The sequence below is a fragment of the Candida albicans genome, chromosome 6 (assembly GCF_000182965.3).
Source record: "Candida albicans SC5314 chromosome 6, complete sequence".
NCBI lineage: Eukaryota > Fungi > Ascomycota > Pichiomycetes > Serinales > Debaryomycetaceae > Candida > Candida albicans.
Window position 1 is genome coordinate 837201 of NC_032094.1, and position 18377 is coordinate 855577.

The window sequence follows — 18377 nt, forward strand, 5'->3', positions numbered from 1 at the left end:
TCTTGTCTCAATTATTAACGGTTCCATAACCTTCCCACATCCTCCGTTTCTCATTCACAGTTGTAACATTCCCAAATGCTAATAATCTCCTTCTCCGTATACTTTTACTTCTCTTTTCCTTTGGTATCTATCTGAGTACTTGCGTAAACTCCATATTGTGATTGTTATTCAATAGAATAACTTCTTCCTCCTTGTTTTAGTGTAAAGTTAAATGAAGATCTTAGTAATATTACTAAGACAGATTGTGAGTGAAAAATAAGAATTGATGCAAAAATTGCTTTGGATTTTTTTTAGGCAATTCCTAAATCTTTTTTTCTTCACCTAATTTATCTCCGTTTTTTCTTTTTATTCCCGTTTTCTAATATAATCTCCGTTTTTTTATCCTTTTGTCCTTTCCTCCGTCTGTCCCATCTCATCTCTAATCTGGTCTAGTCGTTTGTGAGTAAGATTTCTATTGTTATATATTTTTGTCCTTTTCCATTCATTTTTTCTTTTCTCCATGTTGAAAAAAAAAAGGATCTTAGTTTGATTAGCTTTGGGTGTGGCTGAAGTAGAATAGAAGCGATTCCAGATCCTTGTCAACATATACTGTAAAATCTAATAACCCATGGACTAGTAATTTATTTAAGGTCCATATATTAGCCGTCAGATACAAAAGCTACAAACTTAACCCACTGTAGACCAATAATAATCTGTTTTATTGGTTAGTACTTCCATCTAATCAGGAAAGTTGAACCGTTATTGTTTTTTAATTAGTCTCGGTGCACGGGTATATTTGTATTGTTTCGTTCCGAGTTTATTGAAAAAAAAAACACAAATCTTCCTTGTCTCGTTTCAGGAAATACGAACAATATCGTTTATGGTGCAAAATAACACAGGTGATGAACAAGTACTAATTGCCATCCATCTATGAGTACTTGCCATTTTTCATATTAGTCTCTACAACACCATTACTTCTTTCTTATTATATTATAATTATCCTAATTGCTAAACAACGAAACTAATATTAAACGTACAAACAAGAATTTAAAACCGAAAATATGTAAAACACACAACGAAGCACTGGTTTCAACTTAGACTTTATAATAAGTTCAATGCCAAAGCAACTAAAGAACCAAAAGTCACAGTTGGAATAGTAGCAGCAAAACCACCAGATCTTGTACTGGAACCAGAACCTGAACCAGATCCAGATGAAGTTGAAGAGCCGGAACCTGAACCAGATCCTGATTCAGTTGAAGATGAGCCGGAACCTGAATCTGAGTCAGAACTATCAGCAGATGAGGAAGATCTGGAACCTGAACCTGAGCTTGATGAATCAGAGTTGCTTCCACTTCTAGTAGAAGAGCCTGAACCCGAGCCTGATCTGCTGCTGGTTCCATTAGTAAATCCTGAACCTGTTGTAATACTGGTCATACTACCAGAATGAGAACCAGTACTGTTGCTTGTTCCATTAGTAGCACCTAAACCTGAAGCAGCAGTTGTCATACTACCAGCAGTAGCGTCTGAACCTTTAGTAGCAGTATCTGAGTCTGAATCAGTATTAGTACCTGTCTTCTTAGCAGCGTCAGAACCAGAGCCAGAAGTGGCTCCAGAGGCAGTGGATGCGGTATTGGTGGCAGCAGTACCTGAGGCATCAGAGCCTGTGGCAGCATTAGTAGCGTCAGAACCAGTTTCATTTGCTTGATCAGATGCAGAGTTTGTACCAGCAGCGGTACCAGCAGCGGCACCAGCAGCAGCAGTAGTTTCACTAGATCCAGAACCAGCAGTATTAGTGTTAACAGTATCAGTGGAGCCATTGTTGTTGGTATTAGAAGCATCTGTAGCACCACTACCATCAGTATTATTGGCATTGTTTGCATCGGCAGTTCCACTAGCACCATCGTTACCATTAGTAGCGGCGGCAGCATCAGTGGCAGTACCAGTAGCATCATTAGAATTAGTGGCAGCATTAGCATCTCCACTTGTAGATTGACCTTGAGAGCCACCAGTTACACCAACGTTACAGTAGTAAGCACGGAGGTCTTGAGCAGAAACATTGGAATCATAGCTGGAACAATCACACAGAGCCAATTCAGACCAATAACTTTCATCAGCACACAAACATTTCAAAGTAGCAGATTGGGAACTAACATCATCTGTACCACCACAAGATTGTTGCTTTTGGTATGCGTTAGAACAGTGGTCGTTACAAATTTGGTCAGCTCTTTTTGCGGCAAGAGCAATTTGTAAAAGTGCAAAGAATAATGGAGTTGGTCTCATGATGACTGTGTGGTAAAGGTTTTGGTTTAGTATTTGAAAAGAAAGTTTTAACAGCTTTTTTGGCTAAATTCCTAGTTTTGGCTGGACTTTGGTGGTATTTATACAATTCGAAACATAACTATTTTTTAATTTGATGGTGCTTGCTTAGACTGAGCAACGTGAGGTTTGTCACACTGTTGTTGTTTACACGGCAATTTCAGCATGCTTCTTGCATAAGTTGCGTACAAAGCAGAGGAGGAGACAAACCGCAGAATTGGTAATTTCAGTACATTTTCGTGTCTTACTTTACTTAATAGAGAAGTCACGGTGACTGAAAATCCTTCTACTACCTGAAATTTTTATGCATAAGAACGACTCAATTTATTATTCCTATTATTATTTTTTCTTAACAAATTTCAAATTCCAGGTTCACGACAATATGTTTGTTTATTTCTTTTATTTCTTTTGATTTTTTGTCTGGTCATTTACTACTACGAAGAAACGCGCTGGAATTTTGTCAAGTCTGGAGTTACGAGGGGTCCTTCTTGTGACACAAATATTGAATTATCAATGCAATTAAAGAAACAAAGCAAACCATAAAGACTATGAACTAAAAATCTATGTAGTAATGGGGTCAATTTAATAGCGTGGAGTCAGGATAGCCAATTGTATTGTTGTCACCTGATATTAATAATTTATTGAGGTGTTCAAATGAAGAGTTAATTATAATGTTGCGTAGATAATGACGGCGCCTGCAACATGTAAAGTTCTTGCATTAAATGTTTACATTTTTTGCCGAAAAAAGAAACCATTAAATTCTCAACTATGTTAACTCTTTGGGTTTTGAACTGCATTGGTTGGGCAGTGAGTGTACCTTGGTGTGCAACAATTACCGAGTGGTTGGAATTGATGATTGGAAACAATTAAAACTTTGTCTGTCTGGCTTTCCCCCCAATCTAGGTTAAGCCGTGCTAAAATGGGAAGAAAGAAAGAAAACACTCGCTTTTTCTTTCTAGATTTTTTCAAGAGTAATTTAAGTTGAGTTTTCAACACGATATTGATTTTGTACCTCGTCACGTACGCCAACCTTTTTTTCTTTTCTTCTTTTTTTAAACTCAAAATTTAGTTATTCTTGTAACACCAATAAAACTTTTAACTCCCCTGAAATTTCATGATTCGTAAAGAACTACTAAGCCCAACAATAACTTCTTGTAACAACGTAGTTTTGGTTTATTTCATTCAAAGAAAAATTTGGTTCTGCAAAAAAAAAAAGAAATTACTATACATTAGTCTTGGCAAATTTTTGAAACGATATCCCGAAATTCATTCCAGACAAAAAATGGTTCTATCGCTTCGCTAGTTTTCATTCCCCTTCAATAATGAAAAAAAAATTAAGCCTTCTTCTTCTTCTCTAAGCGGTAGCAGTATTTCAATTGTTCGTGTCAGGCGGGGATCAAGAAACAAACAAAGTCAATAAAGTTAGTCGACCAAACAATCAATAATCTTCGCTTTATTAATTTCCAATTTTAAATCGTTCTTTAACACGAGTTTTTAATCTAGTTTATAATTTAGTTAGTTATGGGGTATTTTAGTTTCCTATCAAATTGTAGCGCGTTGGTCTTCCAAATAAAAACAAAGAGATTCACTAGTGATGATGAAGATTTCAAAATGTAAGTAGAAACGTGCTCACTCTATAATTCATATAAGGTGTACTGTTAGTGTTTTTAGCGTTACTATTTGACAATTTCAGTTGCAAATTTGTTTTCTGGACATATGTCTGTTTGTGTGTTTAGCGGGGGATATTTCCTACATGTCAAATTTGATAGTTATATTTCTCAGCAACTTGATCTTGAAGAATCATAATTCAACTTGCAAATAATGGAATGACATTATTTAGCTAGCATAACTGCATCACTTTCGTGCTACATCAATATCAAATGTATACCAACAGATGGATGATGAATCATCTATTGAAACCGTACTGTTCCCACTACGTAGATGGTATGTATTTATTCTTATATATACTTGCTTTTCGTTGTTGGCCCACCAAGTAGTTTGGGTATCATCTTGAACCTTGATTTCCTGAATAAATATCTACTTCTGAGAGTGAACTAGAATTATTCTTGAAGACTTGGTGCTTAAGCAAGTTCCGGTGTTTCTGTTACTGTCGTTGGCAACAATGTTTCAGTAATGATAAATCTGGATCTTCAGTGATTTCACTTAATGTAGTTGCGTTCGATGAAGGCGATGAGGTCACTTCCAAAAACTTTTGCACAAAATTGTTGCTTCACTAAGGTATTACAACTTCTACAATAATCAGTGGTTTTACCAAAACAAATTAATTAGCTCTTTTTATTATAGTAGGGTATACGTTTATATATAAACTTGATTAAATAAAGTTCAATAACAATGCAAGTAATGAACCAGATCCAATAACAGCAGCTCTTCCAGCACCATTTTCAAATGCTTGAACAGATACTTGGGCCAAATCAGACCCATTATTTAGTTGAGGTTGAATTAATGGAGCAACTTCTGGTGTAGCTTCTGTGTTTTGTGGTTCAATTAAAGTACTGGTGTCAGTATTTGCTACGGCAGCCACAGCTGATTCTGTTAAGGGGGTAATAACACTAGTAGTTGATTCAGCATTGAGCTCTTGTATAGAGGGGGTTTCAAGAATAGTAGTTTTAGATGACTCGGTATTACTGCTGGTACTGCTGCTTGGTTGTTCAGTGGTTTCTGCTTCGGTAGTTTCTGCTTCTGTTGATGAAGTTGTTTCTGTTGATGAGGTTGGTGTTGACGATGATGATGGAGCCCCACATATTTGAACCTTAATTTCTGATGCTGAAAGTTTTTTATCTGGGTTAATACAATCACAGTCAGTCAATGGTTCCCAGTAATCTGAGTCAGATAATTTACATAAGCAATCGGCATCTGAACCTGAAGGACATGATTCTTGTTGTTTTTGTAAGACCTTGACACAACTGGAGTTACAACTTTGTTGGTCTTTTTTCACAGCAAAAGCAACTGGTAAAATCACAGCAAGTAGTAAACCAGATTTCATCGTTACCTCTTTTGTTTGAATAATTAATTAAAAATCAAACCTCTGTGGTGGGTCTTTTTCAAAACGTTCAGGGAATTTATTCAGATTTATATATCCCAATCTTTTTGTTGGTTTGTTTGCTTTTTACAATCTGAAAAATATACCATTTCTGAGGAAATCCTATTGATTTGCAGTAATGTAAAAAATCTGTTTGTCTATACCCAATTTCAATAGATCTGTAAACATTAAATGTAAATCTTTATTAAGTTTCAAATACTTATGGGTAGATCAAATTTTCTGGATTAGTCGATAATTTCTATTCAGCTAACGTTTTTCTTGTAAAGAGTTATGGCCATTCCTGAAAGTAGCATTGAGCTGAAGTGTTAGTTAATAATGAAAATAACACATTCTGTTAGGAAGTTAGTTGATAAGTTATTGTTGATGAATTGAAAAAAGAAAAGCACCTTAACAATATTTGTTTTGATCAGAATTAAATGAAAAACGAACTGAAAACTGTTGTTACATTCTCGTATTGAGAATACCAAGATGAAACTTAAATCCTCAAAAAAAAAAATTTGCAATCTCAGCAAAAAAAAATTGTTACTTGCATTGTAACAAATTTGTTGCTTTTGGACGAGAAGAGAGTCGAACTCTTGACCTTTTGCTTGCAAGGCAAACGCGCTACCAACTACGCCACACGCCCAACTGGTTGTAAGTTTCTTGACTTTGGTTTTTGGTACCTTTACAGTATGAATATCGGAATTAGCACGTGAGAAATTTTGAACTCACTGAATTTTAATATTAACAGTTATCATATTATAATAAAATAAATATTTGACTTCAATTTGCAACTTTTATGCTTTTACCTTGTGTTTAAGTCATTCATTGAATAACTAATACTGGTTTTCGTTTATTTCCTAATTTGGCTGTACACGCTACCAATAAACTAGTTTAAAGAATTACCAACTTATTTGCTTGATTTCTGTTTATCTTTATGGTGGTAGGGTAATAAATATAGCAATTATATATGTCTGGTCAATTCACTTGATATGATTGGTTAAATAGAGTGCTTTACAATTTACCAATGTTTTTGCAGAATATTTTTTCAAAGAATTGGATAAAATTCTGCAGCAAACTATAATCTCGATTCTAACTTATTTCCTAGATATCCAAATCACAATTAAGCACTATTTTAACACATCCTGCTTGTATCACTTATAAAACCAAGATCTGAACACCACCAATCAAAGTTATAAACTCTCTGCTTGCCCAATTTGAGTAGTAGTAATAAATGGGTGTGGGGGGTGATGAGGTTCCACCAAAAAAAGTAAGCGAGCACATCCCCCACATATTTGGGGGATACCGTGGGGCTTCTTGTAAATTTATGTAGTTGTTGTTTCTCTGTCCGTAGCAATAGTATAAATACTCCGAGATATCTCCAATCTCAAAAATAGAAAAACCAGCTACCAAGAAAACTCGACACATAAGCTTGCAATGTCTCAATTATTTTCCCTTAATGGCCAAGTAGCAATTTTAACTGGTGGTACCAATGGTATTGGATTAGGTTATGCCAAAGGTTTGGCTAGTGCAGACTTGGATCAATTGATATTAACCTACAGATCAGAATCCACTTTGGAAAAAGCAAAGAAAATAATCCATGAAGTCAATCCAAATGTTCAAATTGATGGTATCAAAATTGATTTTTTAAAAGATGAAGAAGATGAAATTATCACCAAAATAGTTGAAGAATCCTATAAATTATCTAAAACTTCAAACATTGATATTTTGGTCAATAATGCAGGAATAACTGAAAGATATCCTTTTGAAGATTTTCCACAAGATAAGTTTGACGATGTGATAAAAGTTGATTTGAATATTCCGGTAAAGTTGACTAAAGCTATTGGTAAGAAAATGCTTGAAACAAATACCAAGGGTAAGATTGTTTTTACCGCTTCTTTGTTATCATTCCAAGGCGGGATGTTGTCGACCCCCTATGCCATCAGTAAAGGTGCTTTAAAACAATTCACACAAGCAGTATCTAATGAATGGTCATCAAGAGGTATCAGGGTCAATTCAATTGCACCTGGATATATCAAAACCAATTTGACCGACAGCATGAGTGAAGAGAACAAGAAAATTGTTGATTTGAGAATCCCAATGAAAAGATGGGGTAACCCAGATGACTTTATGGGGCCAATTGTCTATCTTACATCTGATGCATCGAAATATGTTACTGGTGACACATTATTAGTTGATGGTGGTTGGATGGGCCGATAGATACACGAAATCTATTGACTATATACGTATGTATGGCACTTAATGAAATCACTATATTCCTCCTGCCTCTCGGTACCATCTTATTCCTCTATCGAAACTCACGACACATAATCCTTCATTGCTGTCACCACCAGAGCCACCTCTAACCCCCTTTTTAATAAAAGCAACACCAGAAGCGACACTCTCGTCTTGATCATTATGTGTAGTATCATCTAAGTCTGATATAGATATACTAATTGTTGCTTCCCTTTCGCTTGTTTCTAAATTCCAGACTCTTATGCATTTGTCAAATCCACAACTAGCCAAGTGCTTACCTTCCTCATCAAAACTCAACCCCAAAATCCAGCCTTGATGCGCAAACCCACCAACAACAGATTTGGCCGAGTGTGAGGGTGTGGCCAAAGACCCCACATTCTCACCATGCTCAACGTCGTATAATGTAATTGACCCAGCAGCTTGATTGTCTCTTGCCACAGCCAACAAGGTTCCACCAGGGGAAAATGCCAACACCCTAGGTATAGACGTCGATTGGGAATTTCTACTGGTCACCAAATCACTCGAACGAAATGTGTATATCAATTTCAAGCTAACAAAGTCATATAACAAGACATCACCATTGATGTACCCCACAGCACATTTTTTATTCTCTGTTGGACATATAGCCAAAGAATTTGGGAAAGAAGAAGAGTTTCCTTTTAATTGCCCAAACTTTTCAAATGTGATTACAGCCTTCTCATTTTCATCAACAATATTCAATAAATGAACCTCTGTAGTGCCATTGGTCTTGGTTGTAATAAAATAGTCTTGTTTGGATTCTGGATCGCGATAAAAGCCAGGGGTCCAACAATTGCTTTCAAATGATTTTATATCATCAGTTAGACTTTCGATAGTTGAAAAGTCATCATTGATATAATATCTGAAGATGATAGATCCATTGAAACATGCAAATGCTAATAATGTCACTTTCAATGTGGAACTTGGCAAAACATTTTCGTAAGCAGCCACCGCATGGATTCCGCTTTTATCTATAAATACCAGTTGGACAAATTCTTTAGGCAGATGAACTTCGTCTTGCTTGTTGTCCCAAAATTTTGCATATCCATCACTGGACACAGACACAGTGAACTTATTGGTAATAGCTACACCAAGAATATCCAGCTTATGAGCCTGAGATGCACTGACTGTAGATATATACTGTTTACCCATATTGGATTATTGATAGCTAATTGAAATTGAGTTTGTGGAGGAGTGAAAATTGAGTCCAAGACTTGTGAAGACACTTTTTTTTTTTTTCTCGCTACAACGACAAAAGAAAACAAGGAAAAAAAAAAACATCAGGAAGGAAAGCAAAACTCATAAGCTCGTACCTACCTTCATTATCCTAGAATTACATTGTAGCAAACAACCTTAACAATGCCACCCATAGGATCATCTGATCAATTCATTCACCAAATTACACAGCAATTTGTGTTTCAACGTTTATGGACTGGAAATGCAACAACCCCAGAGTTAGCACCAGCTTCAACCCCCTACAATCGATTGGTATGCCGTAATAATACCGATTTATTCTATGCAACTGGCAATATTGTTCGATGCTGCACAATTAGTCCCAATCATAAAAACTACAAGCTATTTAAGGTTGAGAATCAATTCTATGAAGTAGCTTCTTTGTTGATGAATAAATCGGGTACCTTGTTAGCGATCATCGGAGAAGAGCAGGTCGATGTTGTGTCATTACCCACCAATGTTATGAAAAGTAGTGGTATTTATGTTGATGGTGCATCGTTCAAGATTAAGAATTTAAGAGGTAAGGTAAGAAAGTGTGTTTGGCAAACAGTTGCGGCAAACGATTCAACATTAGTAGTGTTGACTGATAATTCACAAATCCAAGCTTATGATTTGACAAAATCTTTGGAGGTCCCTGTGATTGATGTTGATTTGAAAAGATATGCCAACTTTGCAAATGAGGAAGCCATTTCTATTGCATTTGGGTCGTCTAAAAATTTAGCTGGTGGATTGACTTTGTATGTCTCAACATTGTCAAACATCTATGCTATTTATCCATTCAGTGCAAAATTTGGTAATTTGGCCACCACTAAAGAAGCAATTGATATAGCTTTGGAAGATACAAAAGCAGCTATGGAGTTGATTCAGGAAAAATACCCTGTAAACTTATTAGACACGGCAACTAGTACTTTGAATAAAGCAGCTATCCGACAATTTGAGTATTACCTGCATTTCAAATCCCAGTTAAGTGGCGCGTTACCAATAATTAAGGAAGTAAGAGACACTCATACAAATAATCCATACGAGCTTTTTGTTGTTAGTCAGACCTTAAGTGATTGGACTGGTTACAGCTTACAAGGTCCCCTCATTTCAAGTAATGCTGGTATAAAGGATTTAGCTTCAATTGGTGACAATGATTTAGTTAGTATACTTGCTAGTATTGATGCTAATGCTACAGTTACTTACTATGCTCAACTTGCACCCATGTTGATGAAGTACAACATAATGAGTACAGCAAGTGAAGGTGCACCAAGTGAATCAAGCCAAACAGTTTGCAAACCAAAGTATGTTAAACCAAAAAGAGGATTTGGTTTCATAGACAACTCCGAGGAAGAGGAGAAAGCATTGGTAAAACTGAAACAATCACAGGAAAGCTTTTGGAAAGAAGAATTGACAAGCTTGGATCTTTTGCAAAGGGACAAGCTTCCAGTTGATGAAAATGATGATGCTACTGGCTTCCCAACTTTCTTTGGAGAAATTGATTCTAATAGATTCAGTGTTTGTGTGAATTCCAACAAATTGGTTTTAGTTGATTGTTCTTGGGTGAAGACTTTTGTAGACGATCTTAAAGAAGACAAAATAGATTCCGTATCGATCTCAACAAATTATGGTATTGCCTCCACAGAAAAAGAACCCATTACGGCATTTGCATATATAAAAGACGATGTCACTTCTACTGGAGAATACTTGACTGTTTGCAGAAGTAAACTTGTCAATGACATGGAAGTTATCCAGATTGTGGATAAGGTAGTGAGCGATCAGGATGAAGCCACAAGCACTTTACTATTGACAGAAGAGCCATATAAGGAATTACCATTAACATACATTCCATCTAAACCTTTCAGTGAGTTGGAAGAAGAATTAGAAAGTTTGGGGAAGATCAATATTGGCGCTGATGTTAAAGGCAATGAGGATTTGAATAGTTTGACTGTTGATAGTCTTTCAAGTTTGAACTCTTTATCTGTGAGGACAATTCAAGTTGCATCCTCCTATACAATATTTGGTATTAAATTGCAATCAAGAATTTTAGCCAATTTGGATTCTTTGAAGGAACAATTACATATACTTGAAAAGGTTAAGAATGAGTATGATGGAGATCAAAAAGACCACACAGAAAAATTGGAAAAGTTGACAGAGAAACAAGCAAAATTAGATGAACGTATAATAAAATTACAGCAAAAGATATTTGATGGTTTGAATAAGTTCAAGCAAGACAAGACGTTGCCAATATCCGAGGCAGAAAGAAATTGGTTCAAAGAAATCAACTCTATCAATGCATTAGTGAATTCTTCTACAGATAATGAAGTCGGGTTGACAAAAAAGATTGAGAATTTATCGTTACAAGTTCATTCCATTATTGAAGATAGTGGAAAGGAGAAGAAACCAAAATTGACTGCTGTGGAACAGTTAGAATTGGAAAAACGATTAAGCAAATTAAAGAACTGGTTACAGCGTGAAGACAAGTCTATTGAAATTTTAAAAGACAAACTTACTAATTCATTAAAATTAATAGGTGACAAATAGGTAGTATGTATTATTCATATGACTTTTGATTCTTGGACATCCAATGTCAAACCGTCGTAATATCGATTATGAAACTTCTTGATGCATAACAACAACAGCTCTTCTTTGGAAAACTTTACTAGAACCGTTGCATTTTCCTCATTAAACACTATATCTTCGATATCAGATATGCCTATATTTTTACATTCTTCCTTGATGTCATCAATTATGTCTTGCTTGATGTGTATATCATTGGCAAGCTCTTCTTTTCTAACCATATTTCGAATAATCACAGCTTTAGAAAGGCTATCTTGTTTTTTCTTTGGATTCTCCTTTTTGTTATCAAACTTAGCTTCTTCAACTCGTATGGTGTTGCCATTATATTGGGTATTATCCATCATTTCAATAGCCAATAATGCACTTTCTGGATTCGAATATATAATCAAAGCTTCGCCTTTAAAAGAACCTTTCTCATTAGTGTACATCTTTATTCGAGGTTTTTCATCTTTTCCAACAGATATTTTACCATACTTTGAAAATGCTTCCTCGATTTCCGAAAACCCAGAATCGACTGGTAAATTTGATATAAATATACTGCTGTTCTTTTTCTTCTGTTTCAAACTATTCAATTCTTCCTTCAATTTACTCATATCTTGTTTCCGTTGTCGCTTGATATCTTCTTTGTTCGTATCATCTTCTGATAGTGATCTTTTAGAAGTGTTTACCCATTGCTCCTTTATGTAATCATATTCATATTCTTGGTCTCCTTCCTCGAATAACCATCTCTGCGATGCCTTATCCAAAACTAACTGTGGATCTAACTTTGATAAATCAATGCTCTCAAGTGTAGAAGGATGTGGTGGCTTAGCAGGAAAATCTTTACTCATTTCAGAATCAATGCTGTTAAAACTCTAGATATAGTCTTCTAATCAAGTGAATCGAATGTAAAAGAAGAACCGAAATTGAAAGGTGATGCTAATAATGAACAAGGCGTGTATAAACCAAAACAACTGTATTATCATGAAAATAAAGTGACAGATTGACAAAGCAAAAAAGAAAAAAAGTAGACAGCAAATTTCGGGCGACGAAAGAGAGAAAAAAAAATAGTGGGAAGAAACTTGGTGAACACATCCACTTTTCATAACTAACAAAACCTACTTACAGTGTCCTGGTTTGACACTTTTATTATTCATTTTATTCTGGAATTCAACTTTTATTAGAAAATGACTGACATAGCACCACCATCAGCAGCTACTCCTAACGATTATATATTGAGTTTGTCGCCTGAACAAATTGAACATGACCAAAAAATTGGGATCAAGGCTATTCGATTATTTTTACAAAGCAAAACATCTTACGATGTCTTACCTGTGAGTTATAGATTAATTGTTTTGGATACTTCATTGTTAGTGAAAAAGTCATTAAATATTTTATTACAAAATAATATAGTTTCAGCACCGTTATGGAATAACCAAACATCCAGATTCGCTGGATTGTTAACATCATCGGATTTTATCAATGTAATACAATACTATTTACAATTCCCAGAAAAGTTTGAACTAGTTGATCAACTAACATTGGGTGGATTAAGAGAAATTGAAAAAGCCATAGGTGTAGATCAAATCGAAACAGCATCAATACATCCATTCAAGTCATTATATGAAGCATGTGTCAAGATGTTGGAATCAAAAGCTAGAAGAATCCCATTAATTGACGAGGACGAGAAAACTAAACGTGAAATTGTCGTTAGTGTGTTAACTCAATACAGAATTTTGAAATTTGTGGCTTTGAATTGTAAAGAAACGAAAATGTTATTGAAACCCCTCAAGAATTTGAGTGGGTTGGGTGATGTGAAAAAGTTGTCTACATGTACTATGGACACACCTGTCATAGAAGTCATTCATTTATTAACTGAGAATTCTGTCTCTTCAATACCAATAGTTGACGGACAAGGAAAATTGATCAATGTGTATGAAGCAGTGGATATATTGGCATTAGTTAAAGGCGGAATGTACACAGACTTGGATTTATCTGTTGGAGATGCTTTGTTGAGAAGGCTGGAGGAGTTTGAAGGTGTACACACCTGTACTTTGAATGATAGATTGAGTACCATTATGGACACCATAAGAAAAAGTAGATTGCATCGTTTATTTGTTGTTGATGATGAAGGGAAACTTGTTAGTGTTATCACATTAAGTGATATCTTGAACTACATATTATTTGGAGAAGATTAGATATATAGTCCGTTTGTACAATAAAGTCCATGATGGTGAATGATTCAATTCGTTTTCGCTTCGATTACTGTAGATTTCCCAATTCGGTAAAAAGTTCCGAAAGCATAGAATGCGAGAGAATCTTATCTTTTGTTTATTTGTGGTGGTGTTGCGTGCATTGTGCACAAAAATTTGTCAAGACGCATCGCAACGTTTGAAAATTCGCAATTCCAGCTGACTAATCAATCACAGCAACAAACTGTTACTACTACTAACTAACTAACCATTTGTTAACTATACTACTATTATCGTACGCGCGGAATTAGGAATGGCCCCGAAATTTTTTTTATTTTTTGCAGTGATCTTTGAGCAAGTATAAAGCCATAGTTTTTCTTTTTTTTAGATAAACTATTCTAGCTCCACTTTCTTTTCTCTTTTGTTTTTTATTACTTACCAGCTGGCTATTATTTTACAAAATGACAATAGAGACGATATCAAATAATGAAGGAATACGGCAGAGATCAGCCAGTGAAAGCACTCACACACATACTTATCTAGATCAATTAGACATCCCGCAAATAACGTTGAGGTCTACTATAGTCGGATTACTAATAGGTTCATTGGTCCTTATATCGAATTTTCAATTTGGTTTACAAACCGGATGGGTTTCAATGATGTCGTTACCAGCTGCCTTATTAGCATTTTCTATTTTCAAGTTATTACCAATATCCATTGCTAAGAATTTCACCGATGTTGAAAATGTATTTGTCCAGAGTATAGCTGTTGCAGTAGGAACAGGACCCCTATGTTATGGATTCATTGGCATAATCCCTGCAATGGAAAAGTTTATGACTAGTGAAGAAAGTGGTTTGGGTCGACCTTTGACTTTTGGGTTGGGCCAGTTAATGATTTGGTCATTGGGTCTCGGATTATTCGGGGTATTTTTTGCCATACCGTTGCGGAAACAAGTTATTGTAAAGGAAAAATTACCTTTCCCATCTGGCAGTGCAACCGCAACTTTAATTTCAGTGTTGCATGGAAGTGACATTTATCAAGATAAAGAGGAGATCAGTGAAAAGTTGGATATCGAAGAAGAAGAAGGGAGAGAAACAGGTAGTATTGCAACTGAACTGGAGAGTTTAACCCAACAATCGTCAAAATCCCAACTCATAACTACTACCAATATTCAAGATGATTATGATTCAAATATGAGATCATTAATAATCACATTTATAATATCAGCCACATACACCATACTTTCATTCTTCCTCCCTATTTTGAAAAAGATTCCTATTTTTGGCAATCATTTATCGGTCAATTATTTATGGAACTTCCAACCATCTCCGGCATATATAGGTCAAGGTATCATTATGGGGTTGCCAACAGTTTCCTATATGTTGTTTGGTGCTATCTTGGGTTGGGGTATATTAGCTCCATTGGCAAAGCATATGGAGTGGGCACCTGGAAGAATTGACGATTGGATAAATGGGGGACAAGGTTGGATCTTATGGATTAGCTTAACGGTAATGATAAGTGACTCCTTGGTGTCGTTTGTTGTGGTGAGCATCAAATCAATTAATAATGCATTAGATAATTTCAGACAAAGAAGAGATCTAGATCAATTTCTAGAATTGCAACAAAGTCAACAAAGTGAATACTTATTACAAGATCAAGAGGAAACTCGATCACTGACTTCATCCAACGAAAATCCTGAAAATAGTACTTACGATGGGAAGAGAACTCAAGAGGATTGCAAATATACAATGGAAGTACCAGAAAGACATTTAGTTTCAACTAAAACAACGGTGATCGGAATTGCTGTATCCACATTGCTTTGCATTATTTCTTTGAAACTAGTGTTTGGGAACATAGTTCCTATATATGCATCATTAGCAGCAATTATATTGGCAATGTTTTTCTCCATATTGGGAGTCAGAGCATTAGGTGAGACTGATTTAAACCCAGTGAGTGGAATTGGAAAATTATCACAATTGATTTTTGCATTAATAATACCAAGCAACCATCCAGCCAAGATTTTGATTAATTTGGTCGCTGGTGGAGTAGCTGAAGCAGGGGCTCAACAAGCAGGTGATCTTATGCAAGATTTGAAAACCGGACATTTAATTGGAGCATCGCCAAAAGCCCAATTTATTGCTCAGATATTGGGGACTCTTTATTCTGTTGGATTAAGCTCAATCATGTATAAAGTGTACAACAGTGTGTACAAGATACCAAGCGATATGTTTAGAATTCCAACTGCAGTGGTTTGGATTGATTGTTCAAGGCTAGTGACTGGTCAAGGATTACCTCCTCATATTCGTGAATTTGCGTTGGTTTTAGGAGTCATTTTTGGTATTATATCGTTATTAAAGAATACTGTGCCGCCCACTTCACTGTATCATAAATATTTGGTTTACTTGCCAAGTGGAGTAGCCGTTGGTGTAGGTATTTACAACACCCCAAATTTCACTTTGGCCAGGTTTATTGGTGGGTTGATTTGTTACAATTGGCAGAATATAGGTCCTAATGGTAAGATTGGTATGATTATATTCAGTAGTGGATTGGTGTTGGGCGAGGGACTTTTTAGTGGATTCACTATGCTTTTAACTAGTTTGGGTGTTAAGCATTGGTAAATAGAAACGTTTACATTAGAGTCTGATTTTTTTTTTTTAGTTTATAGTCTTTTAATACAAGACTTGCATTTGTAAAAGTTATGAATCATACTATCATGTAATACATTTATAGAAGGAATGACCTTCGTTGATCAAAAGTAAAAGTACATTAAAATACTATACAAATACTAGAATACAGATAATTGACTTGAATATACAAGCAGAGTAGCAAAAAAAAATATACAGTTTTCATTTCCTTTTTCTTTGGGGGGATGAGAATACCTGGTAAAACAACTAATCTGATGTTCCATCAGCTTAACGGGTATTTCTCTCTCTATCAGCATTGATTCGCTGGTTGATCAAATAAATGGCAGTTTGAATAGAATTCAAGGTTCCTGTTAGAGTTAACTTTCTGATATTAGTCATACCTTTGCCTCCACCTAACATCATCGATTGTCCCTTATCTGGTTCAATTTTAACATATGTACATGCACTAGTTTCTCTGATGTGTTTGATGTTGTTACCTCGTTTCCCAATAACAGACCCAATACTAGAGTTGGCAACAAAGACATCTTGATTATATTTATCTTGACCTGCTTGAATAGGTGGAGTTGTTATAACTTCACCAACTATCGTATTTCCAAACTCATCAGTGAACTGGTTCTGTGGAGGTATATTGACAGAAGGTTGCATACCAACAGGTGAGACAGCATTTGGGTTTGATGTTACTGGCGAACCAAAATGTTGAGGTTGAACTGCTGGTTGAAACATCATTGAGAAATTGTAAGGACTCTGTTGGTGTTGTGGTGGCTTACTAAATGGCGGCAATTTAGCTTGATAACCCATAGGATTGTTGTATGAATTACTAGGCGGTTGACGTTGTCTGCCTCCAAGACTTTGATCTGTTGGTTGATAGTTAGCAGGGTTGTACAACACAACTTTATGCTTCTTCAATACCTCCTTGTGTTCAAGCATAACTTGGGCAATATAATAAACAGCAATGTGAATAGCATCTCCAACACCCATAACAGATAAAACACGATCAGTAGAATATGGTAAAGCATTTTCTGCTGCTTTTAACTTGGCTGCTGAGTTTTCTTCAATTTCTCTGAATTTCAATCCCTGTTTCCCAATAATGAACCCAATCATAGGATGTGGTATTAATAGCTTTAAATTATATTGTTGTGAATTAATGCTTGCAGGTTCGTCCTCTGGTTCTTCCAAAATAACTCTGGTGATTAATCCAAAAGCTCTAGCAACATTCTCTGCTGGACCTTTCACAGCAACAATTCTTTCAGGAACTCCTTTTAAATTCTCACTAACAGTAATTCTTACATTTGCCTTTTCTCTTAGATGATTGATTGTTTCTCCTTTTCTCCCAACAATCGTACTAGCTTCTTTGACTGGACAATACATTCTCAACTGAATAAATGTGGGATCATCTCTATCACGATGGTTTGATACTGGCTTAGATGAGGAAGATGAACCGGTGTTTTGGTCGTCTGCATGATCCAGCTCTGATGGTGCGTACGCTGGTTCAAGAGTTTCTTGTGTCTTGTTGGCGTCTTCATTCTGTTTATCCAACTCTTCAGATTCGGTCTCTAAATGACTTGTACTGTTGTTGGTAATAATGGGGGCTGTCTGTTGTAGTTCTTCCTCTTTATCCTGTAAATCTAATTGTTCGCTATCTAATGCGATTCTTTTGATCGATGATGAATTGATGGTATCATTGCCCGAATGACTGTTTGCCGATTGTTCATTGCCTTCATTATCATCTGCATCTTCATTTTTCCGCTTTAAAGTTGAAGTAATGTTATGATTTACAGTCTCAATTGGAGGTGTTAAAACTGGTTCATCTGGAGTATCCACATGAATGTTATTTGTATCGTTTCCGTCGTCTGACATATCGTACTTGGTGAGTATTAGTTTATGTTCCGCTTTTTATTTTGTTATTGAACGCTGCTAATTATTGTACTTTGTTTTTTGTTTTTTCTTCCTTTTGCTTCTTAGTAACTGTGAGAAGGCTTGAAATAATAAAAATTTTCGCTGGATTTACGTAAAGCTCATTTTTTTTTAAAGAATTTATCACTCCACACACTACTTTTTACTCCAATTGTGTGGTGTGTGTAAGTTGTCTTTTATTTTGAACATGACAATATTTGATAACAATAACTACACTATACAATCTATATAAAGTGATCCAAAGCA

General features: G+C 35.6%; 9 protein-coding genes and 1 non-coding gene across 10 annotated transcripts; 4 read left to right on the top strand and 6 right to left on the bottom strand. All coding sequences in view use genetic code 12, as the record gives it.

Annotated features, from left to right (window-relative positions):
• Positions 1 to 1080: 1080 nt before the first annotated feature.
• On the bottom strand, positions 1081 to 2259 carry IHD1 (GPI-anchored protein IHD1; the record flags this gene model as incomplete). Its single annotated transcript, XM_713003.1, has 1 exon — positions 1081 to 2259. One exon carries the CDS (start codon positions 2257 to 2259, stop codon positions 1081 to 1083), a length of 1179 nt encoding a protein of 392 aa, XP_718096.1.
• A 2368-nt stretch (positions 2260 to 4627) lies between these two features.
• Positions 4628 to 5299, bottom strand: PGA61 (Pga61p; the record flags this gene model as incomplete). The annotated part of the gene is made up of 1 exon (XM_713004.2): positions 4628 to 5299. One exon carries the CDS (start codon positions 5297 to 5299, stop codon positions 4628 to 4630), a length of 672 nt encoding a protein of 223 aa, XP_718097.2.
• A 609-nt stretch (positions 5300 to 5908) lies between these two features.
• On the bottom strand, positions 5909 to 5981 carry tA(UGC)2. Its single transcript has one exon. It is a non-coding gene; the product is annotated as a tRNA-Ala (tRNA).
• A 791-nt stretch (positions 5982 to 6772) lies between these two features.
• CAALFM_C603880WA (uncharacterized protein) lies at positions 6773 to 7555 on the top strand (the record flags this gene model as incomplete). Its single annotated transcript, XM_713005.1, has 1 exon — positions 6773 to 7555. The coding sequence occupies one exon, from the start codon at positions 6773 to 6775 to the stop codon at positions 7553 to 7555; it is 783 nt and encodes a 260-aa protein (XP_718098.1).
• A 51-nt stretch (positions 7556 to 7606) lies between these two features.
• On the bottom strand, positions 7607 to 8761 carry SKI8 (SKI complex subunit WD repeat protein; the record flags this gene model as incomplete). The annotated part of the gene is made up of 1 exon (XM_713006.2): positions 7607 to 8761. The coding sequence occupies one exon, from the start codon at positions 8759 to 8761 to the stop codon at positions 7607 to 7609; it is 1155 nt and encodes a 384-aa protein (XP_718099.1).
• A 207-nt stretch (positions 8762 to 8968) lies between these two features.
• On the top strand, positions 8969 to 11365 carry NUP82 (linker nucleoporin; the record flags this gene model as incomplete). Its single annotated transcript, XM_713007.2, has 1 exon — positions 8969 to 11365. One exon carries the CDS (start codon positions 8969 to 8971, stop codon positions 11363 to 11365), a length of 2397 nt encoding a protein of 798 aa, XP_718100.2.
• A 14-nt stretch (positions 11366 to 11379) lies between these two features.
• CAALFM_C603910CA (U2 snRNP complex subunit) lies at positions 11380 to 12231 on the bottom strand (the record flags this gene model as incomplete). The annotated part of the gene is made up of 1 exon (XM_713009.2): positions 11380 to 12231. One exon carries the CDS (start codon positions 12229 to 12231, stop codon positions 11380 to 11382), a length of 852 nt encoding a protein of 283 aa, XP_718102.2.
• Positions 12232 to 12567: 336 nt separating this feature from the next.
• Positions 12568 to 13578, top strand: SNF4 (AMP-activated serine/threonine-protein kinase regulatory subunit; the record flags this gene model as incomplete). Its single annotated transcript, XM_713010.2, has 1 exon — positions 12568 to 13578. One exon carries the CDS (start codon positions 12568 to 12570, stop codon positions 13576 to 13578), a length of 1011 nt encoding a protein of 336 aa, XP_718103.2.
• A 455-nt stretch (positions 13579 to 14033) lies between these two features.
• OPT8 (Opt8p) lies at positions 14034 to 16190 on the top strand (the record flags this gene model as incomplete). The annotated part of the gene is made up of 1 exon (XM_713012.2): positions 14034 to 16190. One exon carries the CDS (start codon positions 14034 to 14036, stop codon positions 16188 to 16190), a length of 2157 nt encoding a protein of 718 aa, XP_718105.1.
• A 294-nt stretch (positions 16191 to 16484) lies between these two features.
• On the bottom strand, positions 16485 to 18074 carry PBP2 (Pbp2p; the record flags this gene model as incomplete). Its single annotated transcript, XM_713013.2, has 1 exon — positions 16485 to 18074. The coding sequence occupies one exon, from the start codon at positions 18072 to 18074 to the stop codon at positions 16485 to 16487; it is 1590 nt and encodes a 529-aa protein (XP_718106.1).
• Between the last annotated feature and the right edge of the window lie 303 nt (positions 18075 to 18377).